Source organism: Lasioglossum baleicum, chromosome 20, assembly GCF_051020765.1.
Source record: "Lasioglossum baleicum chromosome 20, iyLasBale1, whole genome shotgun sequence".
In the NCBI taxonomy this organism is placed as follows: domain Eukaryota; kingdom Metazoa; phylum Arthropoda; class Insecta; order Hymenoptera; family Halictidae; genus Lasioglossum; species Lasioglossum baleicum.
The window spans coordinates 333,414-345,000 of NC_134948.1; the positions used below are offsets into that span (position 1 = coordinate 333,414).

At 46.1% G+C, this 11,587-nt stretch overlaps 1 protein-coding gene across 1 annotated transcript; it reads right to left on the reverse strand.

Moving 5' to 3' along the window:
- Positions 1-7: 7 nt before the first annotated feature.
- LOC143218884 (uncharacterized) lies at positions 8-3,925 on the reverse strand. Its single transcript, XM_076444447.1, has 6 exons — positions 3,014-3,925; positions 2,077-2,535; positions 2,017-2,027; positions 1,848-1,921; positions 1,274-1,504; positions 8-81 (listed from the first exon to the last, which is right to left on the reverse strand). Exons 1-6 carry the CDS (start codon positions 3,923-3,925, stop codon positions 8-10), a joined length of 1,761 nt encoding a protein of 586 aa, XP_076300562.1.
- Between the last annotated feature and the right edge of the window lie 7,662 nt (positions 3,926-11,587).

Consider the following 11,587-nt stretch of genomic DNA (forward strand, 5'->3'; position numbering starts at 1 on the left):
TGTTGTGTCAACAATTGAAGACCTGATCTCCCGAGTGTACCCTGATGCTGCTAACATATCTAATCAGTCTGAGCAGTGGCTCTGTAACAGAGCCATCCTAACACTAACGAATGATCAGGCCACCTCGATCAACTCGGCAGTGCTCGATATGTTTGAAGCTGAAGAAATGCACTACAGGTCTTTGAACAGTACAGTAACTGCAGATGAGTCTGTTCAATACCCTACAGAGTTCCTAGAGTCAATAGCTGTTCCCGGGCTTCCCGCTCATATTCTTAAAGTTAAAATTGGTGTCCCTGTAATGTTGATGAGGAACTTGAACCCCCCCCCCCCAAGCTTTGTAACGGCACGAGATTGTTAATTAAGGCCCTGTCACCTGTCACCAATTAAGGCCTGTTCACCGCCATGTCATTCATGCTATGATCCTGACAGGTAGTGGCAAGGGTGAAATGGTCTTTATTCCTAGGATCCCAATCATCCCAACCAACTTCCCCTTTCAATTTAAAAGAGTTCAGTTTCCGATTAGCGTTTGCTTCGCAATGACCATTAATAAAGCTCAGGGACAGACGTTGCAGATTGCCGGGATAGATCTTAGGTCGGATTGTTTCTCTCACGGACAATTTTACGTCGCCTGTTCTCGAGTTAGCAGCCCTTCTCACCTATTCATTTGCACTTCCAATAGGACCGTCAAGAATGTCGTGTATCAAGAAGCATTGCAGTAGGTTAAGGCTTTAATTAAATTTTATGACATGTATATCAACCTTTCAAACTATTACTTTCATAAGATCGTGTCTGTCTGTATGTTTGTAAAAGGATCAATTGAGAACGACTAAACATAGAAAGCTAAAACCGTGTTTGTCTGTCTGTTTGTAACGGCATCACTTGAGAACGGCTCAACGTAGAAAGCTGGGGCTTGAACCATTAGACGCGGCGTTTCATCGGGAAGGTTTAGGAACGAACCGCATTCAAAAAAGTCTATTGGTTCAAAAGTTGTGACGTCATTAGTGAAAAAAGTCAACATTTTTGGCTCTCTTTTGGGCACGTTTCTGCTTATAACTTTTCAACGAAAGGACTTTTTTGAATGCGGTTTGCTTTAGTTCCTTCCCGAAGAAACGCCGCGTCTAACGGTTCAAACCGCAGCTTTCTACGTAGGTGAGTGCGAGAGAGAGAGAGAGAGACACATGATTCATTACAAACTCTTTCAACATTCGCTTAAACAGTACTAATCGATCACACTGTTTCATTTCAATTGGTAATGCGTTATACATTCGCACACCCTCGTAAAATAGACTTTTTTGCGCGCTTCTTGTTTTGCGAAATTCGATGACAATATCCCCTGCCTGCCTAGTTTCGCGGGCTTCCCCTACTATTCTAAGCCTGTTACTAAGTTGCATGGGCATCATATTATTTACGATCTTAAAAATAAATATGCACACATTGTAGTACAGCCTTTGTCTTATGTTCATAAATTTGCAGCGTTTGAAGCATGCAATCAACTTTTGTACGCCTGTCACACTTCAGTATGACTCTCATCGCTCTGTTTTGCGCTTTTTGGAGCCTACTTAACTGTGTATCTCCCATATCAATTAGTAGTGTTGCACAATACTCGAAGTGAGGAGCTATGATTGACTTATATACAGTACATCTAGTGTAGGCCGAGATATAATTCCCCATTCTGTTTAAAAAACTTATTTTTTCCCCTATTTTCTTTAACATGTAATCACAATGTCCGTTGAATCTGAGTCTGTCATCGATAATTACACCTAAGTACTTTATTATTTCTACGCGCTCAATTTCATTTCCATCCAAGCATCTCACAGTAGTATTGCCTCTCAATTCTTTTCTTATACCTCTAACTAACATATACTTCGTTTTCACCGCATTCAACTTTAGTTTATTGGTGTTCATCCATAACTCTACTGTTCTAAACGCAATATTCAATTTTCTCTCAACCTCCGCACTACTCTCACCTATTACATAAATTAAGGTATCGTCCGCAAACATTTTTATATTACATACCTCCGAACACGCTTTAACAATATCATTCATATATATTATAAATAACAATGGGCCTAATACCGAACCCTGTGGCACCCCATATTCTGTTTCCAATATCTTTGACCATTCTTCATTCAGTCGAACTTGCTGCGTTCTATCTTTTAAGTAAGACCTAAACCATTCTAGAACCGTTCCTGTAATACCATACTGATATAGTTTCTCTAACAATCTTCCTCTGTCAATTGTCTCGAATGCCCGTTTAAGATCTACAAAAATGACTCCTACTATTTGTCTCTCACTGATGAATAATTTCCATTCATCTATAACGGTTTGTATGGCTGTTTCACAAGAGTAACTTTTCCTGAACCCCGACTGATGCTCCGTTATGATATTGTTACTTTCTAGGTACGCTTCAACTTGTTTTTTTACTATTATTTCTACCACTTTTTCATATATCGGTAACATATTAATAGGCCTATAGTCACTTGCCCTCTTAGGTTTTCCTACTTTTGGTATTGGAATTATCGTGGATGTTTTCCACTCATTCAAAAAACAACCTTCACTCAGAGACTTATTAATTATATCTAAATATTCTTTACCTATCACACTAAATACCGTTTTTAATATATCGCTCGTTATTCCTTCTTCCGTTCGTTTCTTTTTGGGTAACTCCCTAATGATTGTTTCTAACTGCTCTGCCTTAACTGACTCAAATTTTTCCATCTCTCCCTTCTTTTCAATACAATAAGTAGTTCTCTCGTTTGGGCTCGTAGTATTATCCCTACCTATAGATTTTATTATGTTTTGAATACTCTGTATATAATATAAATTAAATTTGTCGGCTAATTCGCACTCTATATTATTGTCTAATATCTCGAAATCTACATTTTCTACATTTTTTGCGCCAGTTGATCCTCCTCTAATAATTTCTTTTAATGCTTTCCACTTTGGGATCGCTTCTATTAAGATCAATCATGTTTTCATAATATTCTTTTTTCTTTGATCTAATTAAATTTACCACTGCGTTCCTTTGAGTTTTAAATAGGTGCCAGTTCTGTTCCGTGCTATCGTACATTGCTTTTCTATATGCCTCATCCCTTTTAGTCGCTAACTCTTCTATTTCCTTGGAGTACCATATTTTCCCTTCCCATATTTTCGGTATTCTAAAGATTTTTTTAGGTGCCGAGGTATCTAGGGCATCAACTATACTATTGATTAGTTTCCTTGCTCTTAAGTTAATGTCTAGCTCTTGCCCTTTTCCAAGGTTACTCTCCACTAGCTTAACAAATTCCTCCGCACTATATCTATTATAATCCCTGCCACTGAATTCTTTATATTTATTTACAGTCTTGTTTGTATTTATGGCGACTTTTATCCACGCGTGATCCGTTATCTTAGGTTCATAACTTACTACTACATTTATTTCTTTATTCGTAAAAACTAGATCTATAATTGTTTCACTATTTTTGGTAACTCTCGTTGGTTTGTCTACATGTTGCTTCATTCCTAAACTTTGCATAGTCGTTAGAAGCTTATTAGTATAATACGAGTCGGTCTTACAATCTATATTAAAATCTCCTAATATTATACATTCTTCTTTTATTGTTAGTTCTTCTACTATGTCCTCTAAGAATCCTATAAACTCTCCATGCGACGCACTCGGTGAATGATATATAACCATTACCACTCCTTTAAACAATTTCTCTTTCACTTCTATTGCCACGCACCAAACGATTCTTTCTAATTTTTTTGATACCACTATTTCATATTTAATATCGTCTCTTACATATAGAACAACCCCCCCTGTGTTCCTTGTTTCTGCGTCGCATCTGACCACACTGTACCCCGGTACATTTATTTCGCTATCTTCGATTTCCGCAGTCAGTCTCGTCTCCGACAGTGCTATGACTGCCGGATTTAATTTCAACATCATTTGGTGCTGTATCTCGTCCTTGTGTGCCAGTAGACTTTGTGCATTTGTATATACTATCTGATCCTCTTCAATCTGTAGCTGCTATTTTTTTGTTTCCCATCCACCTCTTCTCTTCTCTTCTTCGATAGCCCTCTTATATGATGGGCATTCCGGATCCATAGCATCATGGTCGTCCTTTATTTTCAAATTGTATGTTTTTATTTTAAACATACAGTTCACACATTTATTATGAACCTCTTTGCATTCACTTGCTTTATGTTTTCCTGCACATTTATGGCACGATTCATCTCTCGTACAGTTTTTAGCAATATGGTAGAAACCCCAGCACTTGAAGCATCTCTTTATACTGAGGTGATTGGGGTGAGAGAGGGAGAGAGGGAGAGAGGGAGAGAGAGGGGGAGGGTGCGGGGGAGAGGGGAGATGTGGAGAGGGGGAGATGTGGAGAGGGGGAGAGGGGGAGAGGGGGAGAGGGGAGAGGGGGAGAGGGGAGAGGGGAGAGGGGAGAGGGGGAGAGGGGGAGAGGGGGAGAGGGGGAGAGGGGGAGAGGGGGAGAGGGGGAGAGGGGGAGAGGGGGAGAGGGGGAGAGGGGAGAGGGGAGAGGGGGAGAGGGGGAGAGGGGGAGAGGGGGAGAGGGGGAGAGGGGGAGAGGGGGAGAGGGGGACGGAGGGGGAGAGGGGGACGGAGGTGGAGGGATGGACGGAGGGGGAGGGATGGAGGGACGGAGGGGGAGGGAGAGAAATAAAGAGAAATAGAGAGAGAGAGACAGAGACAGAAACAGAGAGATAGAGAAAAAGAGAGAGAGGAGGAGGGGGAGAGGGAGAAGGGGAGAAGGGGAGAAGGCTAGGGGAGAGGGGGAGAGGGGGAGAGGGGAGAGGGGGAGAGGGGGGAGAGGGGGAGAAATAAAGAGAAATAGAGAGAGAAAGACAATGAGAGACAGAGACAGAGAGACAGAAACAGAGAGACAGAGAAAAAGAGAGAGAGGACAAGAGAGTGAAGAGGAGAGAAGGAGAGAAAGAATGCGAGAAACAGTGCGAGAGAGAATGCGAGAGACGCGTTGTCGAGTAATCAACCATTTTTCTCCGTATCGTTGCAGAAGCGGAAGAAACAGAATGCTGCACAGTACAGTCACATCAACCGTTACTCAACCTGCAACGACGACGACGACGACAGACACGACGGAAACACCGGTAACAGCGGTAACATCGACACCGACAACTTCGAACAACACCGAGTTTTCGTTATCGCTGTCGTCGCCGTCATGGGTTCCGTCGTCCGCGTCGTCATCCGCGTCATCGGTACCGCCCACGTCTAGACGAACGCGATCGTCCGGACGCGGTATCGCGTCGCCCGAGGTGTAGACGATCCTAGCGTCGGTGGACGAGGAGGAGGCGGCGGAGGTAACGGAAACAGAAGCAAACAAAGAGAATATGATTTCTCGGTGAGTAAACGCTGGATTATCGGTACAAGTTTTTAGTACCCGTTGCAACGCATCGTATATGTATATGTATATATCGTACACACACACACACACACGCAAACATACGCAGACAGACAGACAGACACGTATATAAAGAGAGAAATAAAGAGAGAAATAGGTGAAAAGATTAAGCATTTACAATTTGCGCGCTCGCATCTTGAATTTCGTATATTTTTCCGTCACAGGTACCCGATCGACGACGACGACGACGTTGCCGAGACACCAGTCGTAAGCGACGTCGACGGTTGCGCTTCCATTGCGAACGCCGCTTCCGTCGGAAGCAGCGTCGAACATCAACGACGACCGGTACGACCGCTACAGCCGATAAGCGAAAGAAGATCCACTTCGGTGTTCGACGTGTCGCGGTTAGTTGAAACGTACGGTCCTCGCGAGTGATCTCAAAGAATCGTATCGAGAGAGAGATAGAGAGATAGAGAGATAGAGAGATAGAGAGATAGAGAGAGATAGAGAGATAGAGAGATAGAAAGATAGAAAGATAGAGAGAGATAGGTAGAGAGATACTAGTCTCTCTCTCTCTCTCTCTCTCTCGTATCGAAGTCTTTTTCGTTTATATGTTTTCATCGAAGTTTACCTCCTATCATCCCACCGTGCTATTCGGATCGTGGAAACCGCCGACGTCTTTCGCGTTATCGTCGAGCCTCCTTTTCCGTTCGAGCCGGCGTATTGCTTTCGTCTGCAGCGGCGTATTGCTTCTATTCACAGCGGCGTATTGCCTCTATTTACAGCGGCGTGTTGCTTCTACTTACAGTGGCGTACTGCTTTCAGTTACAGCGGCCCATTTCCAGAGTTCCAGCGGCGTATAGCTTGATGTTGTAGCGCCGTACTGCTTCATCATTTAGCAGCGTATTGCCGGAGTTCTAGCAGCATATTCCTTATATTATTTGAACAATGTAGATGAAATAACCAATTATCCCATACTAATGCCACCTGAAAATAATACATGTGATTTAAAAGTAAAAAAATAAAATATAAATTTTTTATTTTATTAATAAGATACGAATAATAGAATACAATATGAACATATTGTATTATTTCAAACAATTACATGTTGTTTTATTGACAATAAAATGGCCCAAAACCGGCATCCCAATATCCGCACAAATCCACAGACATGGTTCGAACGAAAAAAAAGATAGGGACATTCATTATTGGCGATCCCCTCGGGGAATACTGCACCTCGGTTGTCTAACCATATCAGTAACGCCAGCCGGATGTTCGGGCCATTTCCCATTTTAACCTTTATATTGGGTGGACCTACTGTTTATAAGGTGGGTTCCGAACCACCTATGTGTCAACAACACGCGAAAAACAGCTATGGGCTGCCCCCGGCTTTTCCACCGAGCGGTCACCCATCCTAGCGGTGGTCCGCGCCCCCGATGCTTAACTTCGGTGATCAGACGGGAACCGGTGCTACCAACGGGGCCATGGTCGTTGACAAAAGGTAGGGACATTAGTGTAAACCCGGCCACCTCGAAGGCAGCATCGGGTACGCTTCCTCGCCGTACAGGCATACGCAGCAGATAACACTTAGTGCTATCTGCCTTAGCGATGCTCCGAAGAGCAACACCACTGCGAAGGGTAAGTACGTACATGACATGGACTGAACTTGGAAAAACCCCTCTCTCACCATTTCTGGATCATCAATAGGGTAGACCGTTCCATAGGGACAGTAACTCGCTTGGCCGTCCCCAGGTCAGCATGGTAACCGACGCAGGGACGTTTCCAGCGGGGGCCACGAGGAGGCGGAGTTACCAGCTTAACGCTCAGTCTCTAGCAGGTTGGGCGCGGTTTTCAGGCCGTTTCGCCGATTTCACCCTACGATCACAATACCCGGTTTTTGAGGTACCGCCTGCGAGGATCGTCAGGGTGGGTTTGAATGTAGTGGTCTCAAGTTATTTCAGTATTGCCAAAGTCTGTGCGACTAAGGCATTTTTCTATGGCGTACTTGTACGCTGGACAATTTTTGTCTTTAAGGCCGTGATTGGCCGGCTTTCCCGCTCTCTTGCAGTTAATGCAAGTGGGTTTCTCTTTAATTGTCGGGCAGTCCTTATAGACGTGCCCGTCTTTGCCACAGTGCCCGCATGTGTCGATCTTTGCCTTGCAGTGCTTTGAGACGTGCCCAAATGCCTGGCATTTGAAGCAACGACTCGCCGCTATATAATCTCTTACGCCGTGGGCGTTGAATCCTATGAAGACCCGGTTCCTGCTCAACAGGATCTTCCGGGTCTTTGGGGACGTCTCTGCCACCCAGTTGGTGGTTTCCTGGTCTCTTTTACCAGTTTTGAAGAGGAGTTTAAACTCCCCTTCTAGATTTTCCTCTGAGTCCAGCTCGAGGTTCTGGTTTCTTATTGCCTTTAGGAGTTCCTCCTCTGCCGTGTCAGAGGGGACTCCAAATATTATTATTTTCGGTCTCCTCCTAAGGAGGGGACCGATCTCTACATTTTCTTTTAATCCCTTGTTTTTGAGGACTTGCTCAAGGTCCTCTTTTCTTTCAGTCTCTATGAGAATTCCGGAATTCGCAAGTTTCCTCACGTTCCGGATTCTTATTTTCTGTTCTGTCGGGTTTGTGAACTCCGACAGAATCTTTTTTGTCTCGTCGCTATTCGAGATATTACTACCCTTCGCGGGGTAGATTGCCGCTATCGGTTTAGACTGCTGTATAGCAGTTTTCTTTGCCACTTGCCTTGTTCTCTTGTTGGACTTTATTATGTCCGAGTACAGCAGTGGCTTGGGGGCCGGGGCCTCCTTTACGCCACTGCGTTTCTCGGACATAAGGCTGTCCAACTTTGCGGAGAGCTGATTCAGCTTCTCTTCTAGTGGTTTCTCTTTTTGTAATTCTTCGAGTTCGTCTCGGAGTTCCTTGTTCTGTCGAGTTAACTCGGCCCTCATATCGAGGAAAATTTCCTCTTCATTTTTAAAACTTTCTCTTAACTCTTCGAGAATAGTTTCTGACCTGGCACACTGCGCCGTCGGCATTGCCACTGCCTGGAGAAGTGTTTCTAGCTTTTGAAGCGGGGTTTGGATAAGCTGCCCCTCTAACACTGGTAGTCTCTCGAGTTTAACGGTGACGGGTCTTATAGCCCCGTCATCCGATTGTGTTTGTTCCTTTGGGAATTTGCTTGGTATTGACTCGGTTGAGGAAACCGAGTCACTGAGGCATACTTCCTCACTTGCAATTTTCTTTTTCCCTTTTTTCCTTTTTGTACCGCTCCGGGGTCCCAACCCGGATTTCATTGCTGCCCTGATCACTGTCCTTAGATCAGTGTTTGAGTCTACCTCTGAATAGTAGTAATCTTCGTAGTCGTTTTCGTAGTCACTAAGCTCGGACTCAGAGCTTGAGTCCGTATATGTCCCTCTTACATATGTTTTTGCTTCTTCCATTAATTTACTTTTAGTTGTATTTTTTAGTTTCCCTTTCGTTTCTTTATTGGCCTCTGCTATAGCCTTTTCTCCAACTCTACTTTCATTCTTTTCTCCCTTCTTCGTCTTGTTTTTGTTGTTTTTTGTTTTGGTTTGTTTATTATTTTGTTCCATGTTATTCCCACGAGTTGGGACGAAATAAATGGTCGCTCCCCGGGTGACGCCCTTTCCGGGGAGAAGGCTTATGCAACAGGGTTCGCCTTAGTCCTGAGGTTAGCCACTAGGCGATCAGTGCTCCCACCGATCATCGACGTTCGTGCAAGGAACGTCGACCCTCTTTCACCGCGGTCTCCGGCTTAGAGGTTGGGATTTGTTTAGAGGTTTATCTCCCCGCGGTCCGACACACAGTTAAGGTAAGACCCTCGGTCTCACTCCCGTGACGTACCACCGGGTTACGCTCCGGTGGGTCGTTGCCACGGCGAGGAGTTTTCCGATTTTGCCAGTGCCACGTAAGAGCACTTCCAACCAGAGCCCCGTTCGTCACCCGAGGGTGTCCAGGTCCTACCACTTGGAGGAGGGGTTGGCGCTCCAGGGAATAAAACCCTGGACCTTCTAGGACCCAAAAGGTAGGGACATGTATTGTTAAGTATGTGAGTCGGGGGGTTGCCCCGGCTACGCCGTACCTCGAACATTCGGTTCATACCGGCTTCTAACTTTTATACAGGCGATGGAATGGCAGTCTGGCACAGTTAGCGAGGACACCTCGACGACGGGGGGGATCCATCCCGGTCAAGTACGGCGTGCTCATCCTGCATGTTTCTGCGCGCTGCTCCGATGTCCATCATATCGCCTTGCCAGATGTTATGGCTCTACTTCCTCGTTGCTGCCATGTGGAGGGACCGCAACGTCGATTCCAACTGCCACCTCGAGTCCAACCCATTTCCAGGAGCTCCTTGCTTATTAAAAGCAGGAGGGGCTTTCATTCCCGGCCCGAGGGACCGAGACCCATACAGAGTCTCGGCCAGCTGGTCGATCCATGATGTCTCGGTAGAGGTATTCTTTTGCCTCTAGACCGTGACTTCTCGCGTTCGAATAGCCTTCGACTTAAGTACGTCTCGCGCGAATTTCCGGAAACTCCTGAACAGTTGTTCTGTTACCAGGACAGCTTCTCGCACCGGCCACTGTTGGCCTTTAGCGATGGCTTCCCGGCGCAGGAGATCCCGCGCTTGATCGTACCGAGGACACACGTACAAGATATTGTTCGGTGTTTCCACTTCACCGCACTCGCAGTGTTCATCCCCTACTAACGTGAAGGCTTTGAGCTTCGCACGGAAATCTCCGTGTCCACTCAGGAACTGAGACACATAGTGATCAGGGATCACCCAGCGCGCAGAGAGTCGGTCTGAAACATCGCTGAAGTATTGAAAGGTGATCCTTCCCTTCTGCGATGACGACCATCTCCGTTGCCACACTGCCAGAGCGGTCCGTCTTACCTCGGCTAATGCCTCGCGCGGACTCACCACTCCGTTTGCCAAATCGGCATGACTTACTCGACATGTCTCATACTTTACGTCTTGTAGTTTTCGTATCTTATAGGCGCACGCTCGTTCTGCTATCACCAAGTCTATCGGTACCGCACCAGCGATCACAGCGACCGCGTCGGTGGATATCGTTCTATAGGCCTTAGTGCAGCCAAGCAGTGCTCTCCTCTGCGCCCTAATGAGAGATACTCTCGATTTAAGGGTGAGAAGGTCTGCCCAGCCCGCAGAAGCGTAAGCCACGATCGGGACAAACCGGCTTTTGTACATAGTACGCATGGCCCGATATCCCAATCCCCAGTTCGATTGAGCAATCTTTGTCAACGCACTAAACGTTTTCATCGACTTAGCACTCACATACTCGGCGTGGGACTTAACTCCCATCCGTTTGTCAAAGTATACGGCAAGGTACCTAATGGTATCCTTCATGGCGATACTTTTTCCATCAACCTTCACCACAGGTGGCCTCTCCCGATGAAGGTGGCCTTTCAAGAGTATCATCTCGGTCTTGGCAGCAGACAGCGATAACTTGTGCGATTTACACCACGCAGATATCGTGTCCGCCACCTTCTGTGCCTTGAGCTGGACTTCCTTCCTCGAGCTGCCTGACACAAGCACGAGTAGGTCGTCCGCATAGGCAATGGCCTCGCAAGCGAGTCCGGCGTTCGACAAGAGCCATAGAATCAAATCAAAGACAAGATTCCAAAAGCTCGGACCGAGAATCGATCCCTGTGGGCAGCCTTTAGTTACGCCTTTCCGCACTTCTCCGTGATTAGATTTAAGAATCACCTCACGGTTGGCGAAATTGTCGACTATCAGCTTATAAAGGTTGCGCGGACAGCCTCGCCTCCTCAACTCGTTGAGGATGCTCGGCCACCATAAATTGTCAAATGCTCCCGAGATATCGAAGGCGAGCGCCATGACATACCTGTCTTCGCAGCCGGACACCAGACTCCTGAGCTTTACTACGGCATCTTCCGTAGATCGCTCCGGTCTAAATCCGTATTGCCGGTCAGACGCATGTTCATGGCGTAGGAACAAATCAGCTAACCGTCTAGCGATTAGCTTCTCAAGGACTTTGCCTACTACGGATAGTAGGCAAATTGGTCGATAGGACTTCACCTCCGTCTCCGGTTTGCCGTGCCCTTTCAGAATAGTTCTGATAGAGCCGACTTTCCACCTGGAGGGGAAGACCCCATACTCAAGGCAGCTGTTATAGAGCCGAAGCAACTCGACACGGAGTATTCCGGCGGAGCGTTTCAA